General features: G+C 47.8%; 1 protein-coding gene across 1 annotated transcript in view; it reads left to right on the forward strand.

Moving 5' to 3' along the window:
* Positions 1–252: 252 nt before the first annotated feature.
* The window catches only part of LOC134949828 (phospholipase A2 inhibitor and Ly6/PLAUR domain-containing protein-like), a 39,423-nt gene continuing 19,952 nt past the window's right edge, over positions 253–19,723 (forward strand). The window contains exons 1-3 of the mRNA XM_063938544.1: positions 253–322; positions 2,310–2,426; positions 15,343–15,492. Of these exons, the coding sequence (XP_063794614.1) occupies positions 253–322; positions 2,310–2,426; positions 15,343–15,492 (337 nt within the window). The remainder of the gene's footprint in view (positions 323–2,309; positions 2,427–15,342; positions 15,493–19,723) is intronic.

A 19,723-nucleotide genomic window follows, 5' to 3' on the forward strand; every position in this document is an offset into this window, starting at 1 on the left:
CCCAATATAGATCTCCCTCTGTTACAACTGTGGACTTACAGTAATGCGTCTATCACTATCTATTACTGTGTGAGCAACAAACTGATTCTTGATACTGTGGTGACGTTCAGAATTATTTCTAGAAGTTTCCCAGTTCTCCTTTTAATTGGTTGCTGTACCCCAGGCTAGGGAGACGTACTGTATCACAGCTGGGAGACAAAGTAATAACCAATCGGCTTCTGTCCTTTATGAAACACAGGGCAGGATGTACTAATGGGGAAATGTGGACAAAACTCAGCAAATGCCATTTGTGGAGATTTGGACACATATGTACCTTTGGCCGGTATGTAACTGATAAGTGTCGGGATGTATTGCGTCACAGATGCTTAGTACATCCGGGATGATGTCAATTTACCTACAATCAAAATCCCGACAACCATTGACTGACGGTCAAAAACCCGACCAGGTCAAAATCCCGTCATTTAAAATAACGATAAGGTCCAAATACCGACATTTAAAATGTTGACAGGTCAAAAAGTCGATATGAGTTTTTCATGATTTTTTCATTGAAACCGACTTGTTCACACTTTACCATCCCAGTGGACCTGGAGGGGGAATATAATAGTGTACCGAGCGCAGGGAGGCACCGTGCCCGAAGCATGGCGAGCAAAGCGAGCCATGCGCAGGGACGCGGTACACTTACAAGGTGTCTATGTCGACATACACACCGAAAAAAACAATGAAAATCTCGTCTCGACTTTTTGACCTGTCAACATTTAAATGTTGGTGTTTTGACCCTGTCTGTATTTTAAATGTCGGTATTTTGACCTTGTCAGGATTTTGACCGTCGGTCAATTGTCGTCAGGATTTTGATTGTAGGTATTTCATACTAAACGCTGTGCATCTCGTTAGTAATATATCTCTCTCCAAGCTTTGATACATTTACCTCTCAGTCACTATAACACCTGATTGGAATATATGGCACTTTTTATATATCATGTAAAGCACTTATCTAAAATCTCTTGAATGCTACTGTATCGCGTAGATGTCTCACGTAGCCGCTCAACCCAATCCTTCCTACTCGCTTACATTGAAGGTCACTGCTGACCATCCAATCAAAAATCGACGAGAAGCTTCTGTCTAAAAACCTACGGGAAAAGCTGCTTGTGTGTTTAGTAACTGGGAACCGCAGAGAAGACAGTGTCTGTAAACCCAGCAGTTATCAGAAGATCTGATTATGGAAACCTCTGAAAACTCCAACAGAGGAATGAGTCAGCAGCCCCGTCTCAAGATCCATGCATTGCATAACGTAGGGACATAGAGAATGCCATTACCTCTTGTACAACATTCCACAAATACAGAGATTGCACACAATAAGTAAAATCCAATCCACAAAATGAATCTGATGGTGTTGGCTGCCGCATCTTGCCAAATTTCCTACCTAGCACTGGCCAACACAAAAATCTAAAAAGAGTGCAAGAAGGTGCAGATAGGGGGGAATCTAATTGCCTGTAAATCTGCTGTATTGGCAATAATTTAAAAGGCAAAACCAGGCTGGACTTTAAAACAAAGACAACAAAACCACCAGGCAGAATGGCTGCTCACAATATAAAAGATGTATCCAGGTTTACCAGGTTGCTGCTTCTATAACACTCTGCAGCCAGGACTGCAACCAGATCATCCACAATCAAAGGAATTTCAAAGGTCAAAAGCAGACCTTCCATCCATGTCGACCTAGTGACTGTCGACCTATAGTGGTCGACCTAAACATTGTCGACCTAGACACTGTCGATTTGATGAACCACACCCGGCACAAACATGAGTAGGGGCCAAGGTACCACAGTTGGAACATTAACCATGTGGGTGTGGTATGTTAGGTAGATAAGACTTAGGTCCACAGTATCTAGGTTGACCACTATTGGTTGACAGTAAGTAGGTTGACATAGTTTCTATGTGGACAGGAACTCTAGGTCGACATGTACTAGGTCAACATAAGAAAATGTCGACATATATATTTTTTCTTTTTTTGGTGTCGCTTTCTCCGTACAGTGACCGGGAACCCCAATTATTGCACCGTGTCCCCTCCCCGATTGTAATCCAAGTGGATCGTAAAGTATGAAAAAGTTCAAAAAATGAAGAAAAATGTGAAAAACTCATGTCGACCTTTTGTCATGTTGACCTAGAACATGCCGACCCAGAAACCATATCGACCTACTTACTGTCGACCTAAAGACTGGATCCCAACCGTGTAATCGCAGACTCTATAAGAAAAAAAATAATTTGGTTACAACATATCCTCGTTTCACTATTCTTTCTTTTTTCAATTGCAGGTTTTTCTCTCACGTGTAAGCTGTGCACGGGCGTTGATTTTTCCTCCTGTACTGGAGAAACCACACAGTGTGCCGCAAATCAGGCTTGTGGGGGTGTCCGTACAGCATCTATAGCAAGTATGTTATACAGAGATTGCATTTTGCAAACAATATTTATGTGACTTGTGCTTTCACCTTTTAAGCTGCAAAGAGTTTGGTTTTGTGGAACTTATCGTAGCATTGTTCACATTTGCCTCCACTTCTTTAAATAAGAAGAATAAATTAAGAAGGAGACAGTAACTGTGTCCCTGGGGCCCGATTCAGAGATCTATGCTAATGCAATTGCATGTCCGATTTTCTCTGCTTTGCCACTGCTGACATTAGCGAGTGAAGCCCATGAATGAAAAAGGACGCCCACAGGAGCTATCGCTACTCTTCTGCAATTGCGTACACATTCGCAGCCTACACACAAGAACAGGGAATATCAGGCTTAGCTGTTCGTATATATGCACACTGGACATGACAGTGGCGACGCAGGCTCATTTATGTACGTAAGAACGTGCAGCTGACGGTAGATACACACCTCAAAAGCAGTCATGCCTGTGTTTTTACAACCACTTCTTATTAACGCCTCCAAACGGTCACTTCCCGGCAATCACTTTGCAATGAAATCCTCATTGTGAACGGGTTCGTAGCTGCACCTTGACACATACACAATGCAATTGCGGTGCTTGCACAGTCTGTCGAAAGTCTCTCAGTTGCGTGGAACATCAGCCATTGCGTCCATCTCTGTATTGGGCCCCTTGATAAACCAGTGCAGGCGGTGCAAATACGTACTTTTTTTTTCTTCATGCAGGGTAAATACAGACAGCTTTTGGCTGTAGCTCAGAAATACTATGCAGGATTATTTTTACACTGCAATTCAGATTTCAGTTTGGACACGCCAGTTACATGATCTTTCTTACTCTTTTCCCAAATCGCAATCAGGCCATCAGTGGGATGTAATGGAGTCTGAGATCGCTGGAGGTAGGTGCGGGATGCCGGCCAACATCGTTTTTTTAGAGGGGCAATCATTTATAAGGCATGGTTATGCCTTGTAAGTAAGAAAAAACATTGTTTTCCCTAATGCACACTGAGTGAAAAATAATACTACATAATGGCCCTCATTCCGAGTTGATCGCTCGCTGCCGTTTTTAGCAGCGTAGCGATCAGGCTAAAAATCGGCTGTTCTGCGCATGCGTATGGTACGCAGCGCGCACGCACGAAGTACTTTCACACAAAACTGCAGTTTTACACAAGCTCGAGCGGCGCTTTTCAGTCACTCGAGTGTTCGTAGTGTGATTGACAGGAAGTGGGTGTTTCTGGGCGGCAACTCAGCCTTTTCAGGGAGTGTGCTGAAAAACGCAGGCATGCCTGAAAAAAATGTAGGAGTGGCTGGGGAAACAGGGGAGTGGTTGGCCGAACGCAGGGCGTGTTTGTGACGTCAAACCAGGAACTAAACATTCTGCAGTCGTCGCAAGGTAGGAGTAAGTATCGAGCCACTCTGAAACTGCATGAAATTTTCTTAGTAGTAGAACTGCTAACCTTTGTTCGCACTTCTGCTAAGCTAAGATACACTCCCAGAGGGCGGCGGCTTAGCGTTTGCACTGCTGCTAAAAGCAGCTAGCGAGCGATCAACTCGGAATGAGGGCCAATAATCAGATAATACGGAGATCTTAGTTGCGTATATCTGCAGATATAGGGTTAAGCCCCCAGGCCGATCGGCAAGGCGTCTCCGTCACTGGGGGTCCCTAATACTAGGTATGGGTCCGGGGTGCAGGACCCCATCACGTCGGCACAGGTCGGCTACCCCAGGTCAGCATACAGGTGAAAGTTAATAAGGGTTAATAAGAAGCACATAAGTGCTATGTAAGTGAAGTGTGATTAAAATAATACAAAAATATATACAAAGTGATAGGGAAAATAATAAGTGTTAATAAAGTGTTAGGGTGTGCCGACCTGAAGCCACCCAGCCACACTGACATAGGGGCCACCGCACCCCACCCCCACCCCATAAATAATTACACATATGACTGGGTCTGAATTCCCAGTGTAAGGTCACATGATAATGGCTCCTACAGCATCTGAGAGCCAGCTTACCTGGAGACACCCCTAACTTCTCCAATAGCACTCCCTCCTAATGCTGACCCATCCATGCCTCTCTAAATACAATGCACATATATTGGCAAGCTGCTCAATCAGATTGTGATGTCACTCAGGTGCTAAAAGGGAGGGGTAATTCTGAGTAAGAAAACACATTGTTTTCCCTAATGCACACTGAGTGAAAAATAATACTACATATGCCTTGTAAGTGACTGCCCCTTTAGAAAACATCCAAATTCGGCCAGCAGCCCACACGTCGGGTGGACTCTGGCTCCATTACGTCCCGCCCCATGCATACCTCCCAACTGTCCCGATTTTCGCGGGACAGTCCCGTTTTTTGGGGTCTGTCCCGCTGTCCCACCCGCGGGCCGCAGTGTCCCGCGGTGGGGGGGGGACAGTTGGGAGGCTCAGTCTCTCGCTGCCCTGCTTAGCAGAGCAGCGGTGAATAGACGCTGTGCGCATGCGCACAGCGTCTATTCATTGTAGACAGAGGGAGAGGGGGCATGCCAGCGGCTCACGGAGCGCTGGGCATGCCCCCTCAGTGACGAAATCGGGGGCGTGGCTCGCGATCGCGGGTCTTCCCGCGAAGCCACGCCCCCTTTTCATAGGTCACACCCCTTTTTCGGGAGAGCGCGCGGCTTCGCCGCGCGTGTGTCCCTCTTTCAAGGCGGCCAAAGTTGGGAGGTATGCCCATGTGTCTATAGGTGGGGTTCCGGGTAAGACTTGGGCCATGTCATGCACAGTACTGTAAATCTTAGTTGGCAGCATTGGCTCACAGATATATCCATTTAATAGCAATTTATTGTAGTGATTGTCTTGAAAAAGAGTGGCTTATTGAGGGAGGGGCCAATAAAAACAGAAGATAAGCAGCCAATCAGATTTTCTTATTAATTTTTTTTTTAAAATGTTCTTTATAAATGATGGCTGGAAGTTGGTTACAATAGGCAAATTCTCCACTTGTCTCTCACGCCCAGCATGGGTAGGTGTAAGTGCCAATACAAGTGTCAACAGCTGCAGCCGCAGACAGAAAAATTGTGGCATGCGAATCCTCACCTCGGGCTTCCATGAGCAAAATGTCTGCATTCCAAATGTGGCCACATATGGAGTGACACTTAGGGACAGGGGCGGAATGTCCACAGCCCCCTCAAGGAAAGTTACCCGGTGGGCCGATGCGCACATGGGGCCTGTTTTGTTATTGACATGTGAAAGGTAGTGCTGCAGCCATGGTTACACATAATACCTCTGGTGCTGCTCATGTGAGGCCACTTCTACAACATTTTTCTAGGGCCCCATTCAGTTCCCAATCCGCCCCTGACGACTTTGAAAAAAAGAGCAAAGGATAATACTAGCACTGTAATAGAATTTTAATTACCTACCGGTAAATCCTTTTCTCATAGTTTGTAGAGGATACTGGGGTCCACATTAGTACCATGGGGTATAGACGGGTCCACTAGGAGCCTTGGGCACTTTAAGAAATCAATAGTGTGCACTGGCTTCTCCCTCTATGCCCCTCCTACCAGACTCAATCTAGAAACTGTGCCCGAGGAGACGGACATATCTTGAGAGAAGGATTCAGAAAGGATAGTGGTGAGATTCGAACCAGCACACACGAACAAGAAGAAAACATGTTAACCCAACATGAACAGGAACAGTAACGGCTGAACCAACAACAATACTTAACCGAGTAACCATGCAGGAAACATGAAGCACGGGAAGGAGCCCAGTATCCTCTATGGACTACAAGAAAAGGATTTACCAGTAGGTAATTAAAATCCTATTTTCTCTTACGTCCTAGAGGATACTGGGGTCCACATTAGTACCATGGGGATGTTCCAAAGCTCCCAAACCAGGAGGGAGAGTGCTGAGGTTCCTGCAGAACTTATTCACCAAACTGAAGGTCCCCAGAGGCCAAAGTATCGAACTTGCAGAACTTGTAAAACGTGTTCGACCCAGACCAAGTTGCTGCTCGACAGAGCTGTAAAGCCGAGACACCCCGGGAAGCTGCCCAGGAAGAACCCACCGACCGAGTAGAGTGGGCATGAACAGATTTAGGAGCCGGCAAACTTGCTGGATAGTAAGTGTGATCCAGCGAGCAATAGACTGCTTTGAAGCAGGGCACCCAAGTTTCTTGGCATCATAAAGCACAAACAGTTCGATTTCCTGTGACGAGCCATTCGCTTCACACAGATTTTCAAAGCCCTCACAACATCCAGGGACTTTGAAGTAGAAGAGGCGTCGGTAACCACCGGCACCACAATAGGTTGGTTGATATGAAACGCAGACACCACCTTCGGAAGAAACTGCTGACAAGTTCTGAGTTCAGCTCTATCTTCATGAAAAACCAAATAGGGGCTCTTGTGAGACAGGGCCTCCAATTCCGATACACGCCTTGCCGAAGCCAAGGCCAATAGTGTGACGGTCTTCCACGTAAGAAACTTTACATCAACCTCCTGTAAAGGTTCAAAGTTCAAACCAATCCGATTGCAGAAACTGCAACACCACGTTGAGATCCCAAGGTGCCGTGGGAGGCACAAAGGGCGGTTGGATGTGCAGAACTCCTTTCAAGAAGGTCTGAACCTCAGGAAGGGAAGCCAACTGTTTCTGGAAGAAAATGGACAAGGCTGAAATCTGGACGTTTATGGATTCTAGGCAGTAGCGGATCTTGCCACGGGCAAGCAGGACTTTTGCCCGGGGCGCCGCCTTTCCGGAGGGCGCCGCACTATGGCAAAATCAACTGCTGCTGTGGTGCCCCCTGCTGCCGCTGTCCGCTGTGAAGGGAAACTAGACGCTACGTTTCTAGTTTCCCTTCCTGGAGAGGACCTTAACTGTAATGATGTGCAGTGCGCGTTGACGTCATCGCGCACCGCACAGCAAAGGTCCTCTCCACGAAGGGAACTAGACGCTTAGCGTCTAGTTTTCCTTCGTGGAGAGGACCTTTGCTGTGCGGTGCACGTTGACGTCCTCGCGCACCGCACATCCTACTACAGTACAGGGGACGTAACTGACCACGCCCCCTGTATAAAGCCACACTCCCTAATGCCGCCCTGGGGCGCAAGAAGCCCCGGAACCGGCCCTGATTCTAGGCGTAGGCCCTCATCCACACCAGACTGCAGAAAAAGCAGAAACCGACTCAGTTGAAATTCCATCGCAGGAAATTTCCTGTTTTCACACCAAGAGACATATTTTCTCTAAATTTGGTGGTAATGTTTAGACGTTTCCCCTTTTCTGGCTTGAATCAAGGTAGAAATTACCCTGTCCGCAATCCCTTTCCGAGCTAGAATTTGATGCTCAACCTCCATGCCATCAAACGTAGCCGTGGTAAGTCTTGATAGATGAATGGCCCCTGTTGTAGAAGATCCTCCCGAAGAGGTAGAGGCCACGGGTCTGCCAGAAGCCTTTCCAGTAGATCTGCGTACCAAGCCCTTCTTGGCTAATCCGGAGCAATGAGAATTGCTTGAACCCTTTCCCTTTTTATTCTTTTGAGAATTCTTGGGATCAATGGAAGTGGTGAAAAGACATACACCATCTAATAGACCCATGGAGTCACCAGAGCATCCACCGCCACTGCCTGTGGGTCTCTTGACCTGGAGCAATACTGCTGGAGCTTCTTGTTGAGACGAGAGGCCATCATGTCGATCTGTGGAGTTCCTCACCGATGAGTCAAGCACCCAAATACATCCGGGTGAAGGCCCCACTCTCCTGGGTGGAGGTCGTGTCTGCTGAGGAAGTCTGCTTCCCAGTTGTCCATTCCCGGAATGAAGATCGCGGACAGTGCCACAGCGTGTCTCTCTGCCCAGAGGAGAATCCTTGTCACCTCTGACATTGCTGCTCTGCTCTTCGTTCTGCCCTGTCGGTTTATGTACATCACCGCCGTCACATTGTCCGACTGAACCTGGATGGCTCGATCTTGAAGAAGATGAGACGCCTGCAGAAGGGCGTCGTATATGGCCCTTAGTTCCAGAACGTTGATCGGAAGAATGGTTTCCTGACTTGACCATTTTCCTTGGAAGTGTTCCCCTTGGGTGACTGACCCCAACCTCTGAGGCTTGCATCCGTGGTTAGCAGAATCCAATTTTGAATCCCAAACCATCGGACCTCCGTCAGGTGAGAAGTCTGTAGCCACCACAGAAGAGAAATCCTGGTTCTTGGCAACAGACGTATCCTCTGGTGCATGTGGAGATGCGATCCGGACCATTTGTCCAGCAGATCCAGCTGGAAGGGCCTTGCGTGAAACCTTCCATACTGCAGTGCCTCGTAAGAGGCTACCATCTTTCCCAGGAGGCGTATACACAGATGCACCGATATCTGGGTCGGCATAAGGATGTCCCGTACCATTGACTGAATTACCAATGCCTTTTCCAGAGGAAGGAATACCTTCTGTACCTCCGTTTCCAGTATCATCCCCAGGAACGGAAGCCTCCGTGTTGGTTCCAGGTGAGATTTTGGCAGGTTCAGAATCCACCCTGATCCTGGAGTAGTCGTGTGGAGAGGCTAATGCTGTGTAACAACCTCTCCCTGGATGGTACTTTTATCAGCAGATCGTCCAGGTATGGTATTATGTTCAATCCTTGCTTGCAGAGGAGAAACATCATCTCCGCCATTACTTTGGTAAACACCCTCGGTGCCGTGGAGAGCCCAAAGGGCAGGGCCTGGAACTGGTAGTGACAGTCCTGCAATGCAAACCTTAGATAAGCCTGATGCGCTGGCCAAATTGGAATATGAAGGTAAGCATCCTTGATATCCAGAGACACCAGGAATTCTCCCTCCTCCAGACCTGAGATCACCGCTCTCAGCGACTCCATCTGAGTTTGAAGACCCGTAAATACGGGTTCAGTGACTTGAGTTTTAAAATGGGCCTCACCGAACCGTTCGGTTTCAGTACCACAAACAGGTTGGAATAGAAACCCTTGTTTTGTAGTTGAATGGGAACTGGAACAATGACCTGAGTCTGTACCAGTTTTTGAATTGCTGCTTGTAAGGTTTGTGAGGTGGGAGTTCCTGAAACTCCAGTCTGTAACCCTGGACGATAAGATCTTTTACCCATGGATTCAGGTACGATGTGGCCCAAACATTACTGAAATATCGTAACCGGGCTCCCACCTGCCTGTTATCCAGGCAGTGAGGTCCACCGTAATGCTGACAGTTTCGCGGAAGCAGAACCGGAGGTCTGATCCTGTGAGGCTGTATTTGCAGGTTTTTGGGGCTTACCTCTATTGCCTTTGAAGGTTGTAGAAGAACCCTTGAACTTACTTTTAAACTTTGCTGTCTGAAAGGACTGCAAATTTGGCGCAGTATAGGATTTCTAGCCGGGGGTGCTGCGGAAGGAAGGTATGTAGACTTACCCACCATAGCCTTGGATATCCACGTATCCAGTACATCTCCAAAAAGGCTTTACCTGTGAAAGGTAGGCTTTCCACGCCTTTCCTGGAATCCGCATCTGCAGTCCACTGGCGTAGCCACAAGCCCCTGCGTGCTGACACGGCCATGGCAGTGGTGCTTGCGTTGAGCAATCCAATCTCGTTTATGGCCTCCACCATAAAGTTAGCAGAATCCTATATATGCTGTAGGAGTCAAATAATCTCCCCCCTGGATAAGTAATCTAACCCGTCAATTAGATTACCTGACCATTTTGCGGTGGCATACAGTGATCCATGCACAAGCTATAGTGGGTCTTTGGGCCACCCCCGCAGCTGTGTACAGAGACTTGAGAGTGGTCTCAATCTTGCGGTCTGCAGCATCCTTCAATGAAGCTGCCCCAGGAACAGGTTAAACTATCTTACGTAATAGCCTGGAAACCGATGCGTCAACTATCGGTGGGTTTTCCCATTTTTTTTCTATCATCCTGAGGAACCGGAAGGATGTGAGCAACCCTTTTGGAATCTGAAACTTCTTGTCAGGATTAACAAAAGTTGCCTCAAAGAGGGAATTTAATTCCTTAGAAGCAGGAAAAGTAGCAAAGGATTTCTATTTCACATTAAAATAAGATTCCTCCTGGTCCTCTGACACCTTGTCAGGAATGTGCAGGACATCTCTTATAGCTTCTATTAGGGCCTGTATTCACTGTCCTAAAGCTGCAACCCCCTCTACCGAGTCCACGTCACCCTCCTCTGGGTCTGATACCTCATCATCGGTATCAGCCTGCATGATTTGGGCCAGAGTACACTTTTGTGGACAAATGACATAAGTCTGAGTCGCTGGAATGACCACTGAGTCTCTATTCATCAGGTCATCAACAGATTGCCTTAAGTATTGCGTCTCCTTTTCATTTTGGGATAATTTATTCAAAATATTTGAAATCATCCCTTTTAATGAATCTAACCACACTGGTTCAGATCTACTAGCCTGAGAATGTGTACTATCCTGAGTACACTGCAGTGATCCCCCAGATTGAGAAAAACACTCTGCTGTGCATGATACACACTTCTTTGACATAGTGAATGTGAAAGAACCCCCCCCCCACACACACACACACACACACACACGAAACAGGTTAAAACACAGTTAACCCACACAGAGCCCTTCTAGGGAGACACAGAGTATGACAGCGTCGCTATAGCTAAACTACATGTTTAGCTGGGTCGCAATCTAAATACCCTTAATAGGGCTTAGTACACCAAATATTGCTCCCCCCCTCCTTTGCTATGAACCCCTGGTTTGGCTGAGATGTTCTGGAGTCCTTGTGGAGGAGCTGCGCTTCCCAGCCAGTCTGCCTGTGTATAGCTGCAGAGGGAAAATGGCACTGGTGAGCTGCTGGATAGTGAAGCCCCGTCCCCTTAATGACGTGCGGTCTTCCTGGTTTTTTTATACTGGCTGAGGAAAAGAATCATGTCTACAGTGGGTTAAAACCCCTGTAGTGTAGTGCCAGTGTGGGTAATAGCAGTGGCTTCAGCTCACCCCTCACAGCGGTCACTGTGTGCTGGCAGACGGCTACTCGCCGCGTCCTGGGTCGCAGCGGCTATGCGTGACATCATGCAGCCACCGCGGCCCACCCCCCGCAACGGTCCGGACATGCTTGCGCTCTCTGGACCGCGCCCCGCCAATGGCGTTCTAACACTGGGTGTCATTCCGAGATGTTCGCTCGTTAGTTTTTTTCGCAACGGAGCGATTTGTCGCAAACTGCACATGTGCAATGTTCGCAGTGCGCCTGCGCCAAGTAAATTAGAAAACAAAAGTTTGGTATTTTACTCACGGCCTAACGAAGATTTTTCTTCGTTCTGGTGATCGTAGTGACAGGAAGTGGGTGTTTCTGGGTGGAAACTGGCCGTTTTATGGGAGTGTGCGGAAAAACGCAGGCGTTTCAGGGAAAAACGCGGGAGTGGCTGGAGAAACAGGGGAGTGTCTGGGCAAATGCTGGGTGTGTTTGTGATGTCAAACCAGGAACGAAACTGACTGAACTGATCGCAGTGTAGGAGTAAGTCTCGAGCTACTCAGAAATTGCTAAGAAATTTCTATTCGCAATTGTGCTAATCTTTCGTTCGCAATTCTGCTAAGCTAAGATACACTCCCAGAGGGCGGTGGCTTAGCGTGTGCAATGCTGCTAAAAGCAGCTAGCGAGCGAACAACTCGGAATGAGGGCCACTGTTGACACGCCCCCTCCCACCCCGCGACCGCCTCTGCCTGCCAATCAGGCAGAGGCGATCGCAGCCCTGAGATGCTTTTAGCATCTCACTGGGCTCCCGGATTGTGCACGTACAGAGCGCACGCTGCGCGAGCGCACGCCACAAAGGGCATCAGTCTGAATTAGCCCCAATGTTAGTAACAATGTGGAAATTTAGTTCAAAATCACTTCGCTGTTTTTGGTTGATTTCCTGAAAAATATTGAAAATTAATAGTAAATACAATCTGTATTTACAAAAAGGCATGACACTCTCACTACCCTTACCCGCCCTACTAATGGTACATTGGACACCTCTCAGTGGCGGGCACAGGAACGATTTATGGGTACCCAGAACACCCCCCTCCCCTCTTCCCAATGGACCACATCTTCTTTCAGAGAAGGAGACAGCCTTGTCCCCGTGTCTTCACTGGCTGTAGGCCACCTGTTGCCGTGTTTGGAGTAGGGATGGCCATCAACCATCGATGATTCAAAATCGATGGTCTATGGTCGATTCTGAATACGATGGTAAAGACCAACTAGATTTTTTTTTTATTCTTCCCCTCTACATTATGTTTGGACAAAGAGCTTTGCTCTGCCCCTGTCACCTGCAAGTCCCACCCCCAATCACTGATTGGCCAGCAGCCCACTCCATAGTAAAGAAGGGATGACCATCGGTGGGTGAAACCATTGATGGTTCCCTAGCATATGGTTTCTTAACATTGATGGCCAACCCACCGATGGCCATCCCTAGATCGGAGAAGCCGCACATGTTTGGCATCTGCTTGGACAGAGCATTGGTTGGCGGAGCTCTCTGTACTGGATACAGATGGTCAAGGGTGGTGTTCCTGTATATGCCCAGTAGCAGCAGCAGCTCCACTCATATGCCATCTGCTCACCCACTCTGGCAGCCAGGCTCCTCAGCCCTTGGCTTGTGTAAGTAAGCTTGCTGTGTGTGTGTGTGTGTGTGTGCAGAGCCGGATTAAGGCAGGGGCAAGAGGGCGGGCATCCCGGGGCTCCCACACATTAGGGGCCCCCACACCATATGTTTTGTAGGAGTCTTCCTTCGGCGGCTCAGCTGTTCAGTAACAGCAGCCGCCGAGGAGCTCCAGCACAGTCAGTCTTGCAGGACAAGGTAATCCCGCGAGACAGTGTCTGCAAGCCGCAGGACCGCCTGCGCTCCCTGCTGCAATGTAAGTAAAAATATGCATGTGTGTGTATGTATGTGAGTGTGTGTGTGTATGTGTGTGCATGCGAGCGCGCGCGCGCTCGGCCTTGGGAAGGAGGAGTGACGACTTTGCCAGAAATCATAGGTGGGGGCCCCCACAATCTACGTTGCCCTGGGCCCCCACCACCCTTAACTCGACCCTGTGTGTGTGTGTGTGTGTGTGTGTGTGTATGCTATGTGTGTTTGTTAGTATACTACTGTTTGTGTTTGTATGTATGTTCAGATATATACGTATACACACATACTCATATTTGGAATCCCCCCCCCCTCCCGAAAATCCTGCCTCTAGGGATAGCAGGTCCTCACCACTCACCTTGTGTTGTACTGTCATGTTGAGCAGAGAACACCCATGCAATTACACCTACTGTACTGTATTATAAGGAAGCTAAAACATTTCCAGAGCATGGAAGGTGAATATAATGTAAGTGGGATAGTGTTTATTACTGTATGTGGATGTTCAGTTATATTTCTCTTTTTGTAGCGTAACTATTCATAGATAATGGTAACGAGGTAAACAGAGGTGATGCGGGGAGGACTCGGCTACATGTAAGTGCTGGGGTCCTGCTGTGATGTGTGTTCTAGTGGATGAACCCCACCCAGGGGATGTTATTAGGAAAGCAGTGAGTTGGTAATTTTTGGGATTATGGGGTCTTTTCACTAAGCCTTGGATGGAGATAAAGTGGACGGAGATAAAGTACCAGCCAATCAGCGTCTATCTGCCGTGTCACAGGCAGTGTTTGAAAAATTAGAGTTAGGAGCTGGTTGGTTGGGACTTTAACTCCAGCCACCTTGGGGGTCATTCCGAGTTGATCGCTAGCTGCTTTTGTTCGCTGCGCAGCGATCAGGCAAAAGAAAGGCACTTCTACGCATGCATATGTGGCGCAATGCGCATGCGCATCGTACAATTGCAACGAACGATGTAGTTGCACACAAGGTCTAGCAAAGCTTTTCAGTCACACTGCTGGCCGCAGAGTGATTGACAGGAAGAGGGCATTTCTGGGTGTCAACTGACCGTTTTCAGGGAGTGTTCGAAAAAACGCAGGTGTGCCAGGAAAAACGCAGGCGTGGCTGGGCGAATGCAGGGCGTGTTCATGATGTCAAAACAGGAACTGAATAGTCTGAAGTGATCGCAAGCGTTGAGTAGGTCTGAAGCTACTCTGAAACTGCACAAAATTATTTTGTAGCCGCTCTGCGATCCTTTCGTTCGTACTTCTGCTTAGCTAAAATACACTCCCAGTGGGAGGCGGCATAGCGTTTGCACGGCTGCTAAAAACTGCTAGCGAGCGAACAACTCGGAATGACCACTCTTATCTCCATCCAAGGCTTAGTAAATAGACCCCAAAGTACCAACCAACTGCTAACTGTCATGTTTTCAAACACAGCCTGTTACATGGCGGTTAGGAGTCGATTGACTGGTACTTTATCTCTCTCCACTTTGGGGGTGATTCAGAGTTGTTCGCTCGCTAGCTACTTTTAGCAGCATTGCACACGCTAAGTCGCCGCCCTCTGGGAGTGTATCTTAGCTTAGCAGAATTGCGAACGAAAGAGTAGCAGAATTGCGAATAGAAATTTCTTAGCAGTTTCTTAGTAGCTCGAGATCTACTCACAAATAGCGATCAGTTCAGTCAGTTTCGTTCCTGGTTTGCCGTCACACACACACCCAGCGTTCGGCCAGCCACTCCCCCGTTTCTCCAGACACTCCCGTGTTTTTCCCTGAAACGCCTGCGTTTTTCCGCACACTCCCAGAAAACGGTCAGTTTCCGCCCAGAAACACCCACTTCCTGTCAATCACACTACGATCAGCAGAACGATGAAAAATCTTTGTTACGCCTTGAGTAAAATACCAAACTTTTGTGCTAATTTACTTGGCGCAGGCGCCCTGCGTACATTGCGCATGCGCAGTTTGCGACTAATCGCTCCGTAGCAAAAAAAAATAACGAGCGAACAACACGGAATGACCCCCTTTATCTCCATCCAAAGGTTAGTAAATAGACCCCTAAGAACTTTGAGCATAAAGTAGGGAAGACCTAGCTTTCTTTTTTAAATGTGTTTTATTTAGTTAATTGAAATTCATTATTCTTTTTGTGCAGATGGAGTCACAGTAAGTGAAATCTATGTCCTGTCTTGTGTAACTAATGAGAAGTGTAACACAAATGCATCTCTCAGCACTCCCAGCAGCAAAATAAAGTTGGCCACGTCCTGTTGTTACATGGATAACTGCACTCCATCAACACCTACACGTAAGTGTTCCAATTTAATTCTGATTTCCTATCTCTGAACTATGATATTTTCTGTGCACCTGTGAAAGTAGCAATTGACGGAATTTAGAACTGCTGGCGAAAGTAAAACACCTGGGTATTTTGGGCCTCATTCCGAGTTGACCGCACGCAGCTACTTTTTGCAGCCCGTGTGATCAACTAGATGCCACCTATGGGCAGGGATTTTTTGCATAGCAAGGCTGCGAACGCTTGTGCAAGCCCTGCTATGCAAAAAAAGATTTGAGCAAAAGAAGACCAGGATCAGGCTTACTTACCCTGTGCGACGGATCCAGCGACGAAGGTCCCGGAATTGACGTCAGACATCCGTCCTCCAAACGCCTGGACACACCTGTGTTCGACTCACCACGCCTTGAAAATGGTCAGTTGACACCCCGGAACGCCTCCCGCCTGTCAGTCTTCTTGCGATTGCCGCTGCGATCACTTTTTCCGCTGGCGGCGTCGCTGCCCGGTGATGGCTGTCGCCGTGAAAGACGTGCATGCGCATTGCGGGTACCACGCAGGTGCAGTCCCGGTCCGTTCACACCGCAGCAATGAACCGCGGCGTGCGAACGGGTCGGAATGACCCCCTGAGAGCACATAAAGGACTTACACTTATTTCTTTAAGTTGGAGCTCAGACAGTATTCCTTTCAAAGTAAAATACCCATATGAAATTTTAACTTTAAAGACTTCGAGGGTCTTTTAATAAAATGTTAAGCCAAGCTATAACCTAATAAAAATGATTTACAAGGAAAATTACATTGAGGAAAGTGCTATAAGTGCAGATACAGAGATAGTGAATGATATAATGTTCTTTTATAAAAATCCCTTTCAATGTTTTGCATAGGATTGTTTAAAATTACTCATATACAGTAGCCTTGTGAATGTGGATTATTGTTAATACGGATGGTGTAATGGTTAGCATTACTACCTCACAGCACTGAGGTCATGGGTTCGATTCACACCATGGCTCTAACTGTGTGGAGTTTGTATATTTGCACCGTACTTGCGTGGGTTTCCTCCGGGTACTCCGGTTTCCTCCCACAATCCAAAATATACTGGTAGGTTAATTGGATCCCAACAAAATTAACCCTAGCATGAATGTGTGTATATGTGGTAGGGAATATAGATTGTAAGCTCAACTGGGGCAGGGACTGATGTGAATGGCCAAGTATGGATGGATCTGCATGGATCCCAAGTGAATGGACACGGGTCTATCGAATCCTCCGGAAATAAGAAAACGGGAGGGGGGAACAAAGGGTTCGACCAATTGTCTAGTACACAGGTTCTCAAACTCGGTCCTCAGGACCCCACACAGTGCATGTTTTGCAGGTAACCCAGCAGGTGCACAGGTGTATTAATTACTCAGTAACACATTTAAAAAAGGTCCACAGGTGGAGCTCATTATTTAAATTGTGATTATGAGAGGAGACCTGCAAAACATGCACTGTGTGGGGTCTAGAGATGAGCGCCGGAAATTTTTCGGGTTTTGTGTTTTGGTTTTGGGTTCGGTTCCGCGGCCGTGTTTTGGGTTCGACCGCGTTTTGGCAAAACCTCACCGAATTTTTTTTGTCGGATTCGGGTGTGTTTTGGATTCGGGTGTTTTTTTAAAAAAACCCTAAAAAACAGCTTAAATCATAGAATTTGGGGGTAATTTTGATCCCAAAGTATTATTAACCTCAAAAAACATAATTTACACTCATTTTCAGCCTATTCTGAACACATCACACCTCACAATATTATTTTTAGTCCTAAAATTTGCACCGAGGTCGCTGTGTGAGTAAGATAAGCGACCCTAGTGGCCGACACAAACACCGGGCCCATCTAGGAGTGGCACTGCAGTGTCACGCAGGATGGCCCTTCCAAAAAACCCTCCCCAAACAGCACATGACGCAAAGAAAAAAAGAGGCGCAATGAGGTAGCTGACTGTGTGAGTAAGATTAGCGACCCTAGTGGCCGACACAAACACCGGGCACATCTAGGAGTGGCACTGCAGTGTCACGCAGGATGTCCCTTCCAAAAAACCCTCCCCAAACAGCACATGACGCAAAGAAAAAAAGAGGCGCAATGAGGTAGCTGACTGTGTGAGTAAGATTAGCGACCCTAGTGGCCGACACAAACACCGGGCCCATCTAGGAGTGGCACTGCAGTGTCACGCAGGATGTCCCTTCCAAAAAACCCTCCCCAAACAGCACATGACGCAAAGAAAAAAAGAGGCGCAATGAGGTAGCTGACTGTGTGAGTAAGATTAGCGACCCTAGTGGCCGACACAAACACCGGGCCCATCTAGGAGTGGCACTGCAGTGTCACGCAGGATGTCCCTTCCAAAAAACCCTCCCCAATCAGCACATGATGCAAAGAAAAAGAAAAGAAAAAAGAGGTGCAAGATGGAATTATCCTTGGGCCCTCCCACCCACCCTTATGTTGTATAAACAAAACAGGACATGCACACTTTAACCAACCCATCATTTCAGTGACAGGGTCTGCCACACGACTGTGACTGATATGACGGGTTGGTTTGGACCCCCCCCAAAAAAGAAGCAATTAATCTCTCCTTGCACAAACTGGCTCTACAGAGGCAAGATGTCCACCTCATCTTCACCCTCCGATATATCACCGTGTACATCCCCCTCCTCACAGATTATCAATTCGTCCCCACTGGAATCCACCATCTCAGCTCCCTGTGTACTTTGTGGAGGCAATTGCTGCTGGTCAATGTCTCCGCGGAGGAATTGATTATAATTCATTTTAATGAACATCATCTTCTCCACATTTTCTGGATGTAACCTCGTACGCCGATTGCTGACAAGGTGAGCGGCGGCACTAAACACTCTTTCGGAGTACACACTTGTGGGAGGGCAACTTAGGTAGAATAAAGCCAGTTTGTGCAAGGGCCTCCAAATTGCCTCTTTTTCCTGCCAGTATAAGTACGGACTGTGTGACGTGCCTACTTGGATGCGGTCACTCATATAATCCTCCACCATTCTATCAATGTTGAGAGAATCATATGCAGTGACAGTAGACGACATGTCCGTAATCGTTGTCAGGTCCTTCAGTCCGGACCAGATGTCAGCATCAGCAGTCGCTCCAGACTGCCCTGCATCACCGCCAGCGGGTGGGCTCGGAATTCTGAGCCTTTTCCTCGCACCCCCAGTTGCGGGAGAATGTGAAGGAGGAGATGTTGACAGGTCGCGTTCCGCTTGACTTGACAATTTTGTCACCAGCAGGTCTTTCAACCCCAGCAGACCTGTGTCTGCCGGAAAGAGAGATCCAAGGTAGGCTTTAAATCTAGGATCGAGCACGGTGGCCAAAATGTAGTGCTCTGATTTCAACAGATTGACCACCCGTGAATCCTTGTTAAGCGAATTAAGGGCTGCATCCACAAGTCCCACATGCCTAGCGGAATCGCTCCGTGTTAGCTCCTTCTTCAATGCCTCCAGCTTCTTCTGCAAAAGCCTGATGAGGGGAATGACCTGACTCAGACTGGCAGTGTCTGAACTGACTTCACGTGTGGCAAGTTCAAAGGGCATCAGAACCTTGCACAACGTTGAAATCATTCTCCACTGCACTTGAGACAGGTGCATTCCATCTCCTATATCGTGCTCAATTGTATAGGCTTGAATGGCCTTTTGCTGCTCCTCCAACCTCTGAAGCATATAGAGGGTTGAATTCCACCTCGTTACCACTTCTTGCTTCAGATGATGGCAGGGCAGGTTCAGTAGTTTTTGGTGGTGCTCCAGTCTTCTGTACGTGGTGCCTGTACGCCGAAAGTGTCCCGCAATTTTTCTGGCCACCGACAGCATCTCTTGCACGCCCCTGTCGTTTTTTAAAAAATTCTGCACCACCAAATTCAAGGTATGTGCAAAACATGGGACGTGCTGGAATTTGCCCATATTTAATGCACACACAATATTGCTGGCGTTGTCCGATGCCACAAATCCACAGGAGAGTCCAATTGGGGTAAGCCATTCCGCGATGATCTTCCTCAGTTGCCGTAAGAGGTTTTCAGCTGTGTGCGTATTCTGGAAAGCGGTGATACAAAGCGTAGCCTGCCTAGGAAAGAGTTGGCGTTTGCGAGATGCTGCTACTGGTGCCGCCGCTGCTGTTCTTGCGGCGGGAGTCCATACATCTACCCAGTGGGCTGTCACAGTCATATAGTCCTGACCCTGCCCTGCTCCACTTGTCCACATGTCCGTGGTTAAGTGGACATTGGGT

Source organism: Pseudophryne corroboree, chromosome 8, assembly GCF_028390025.1.
Source record: "Pseudophryne corroboree isolate aPseCor3 chromosome 8, aPseCor3.hap2, whole genome shotgun sequence".
NCBI lineage: Eukaryota > Metazoa > Chordata > Amphibia > Anura > Myobatrachidae > Pseudophryne > Pseudophryne corroboree.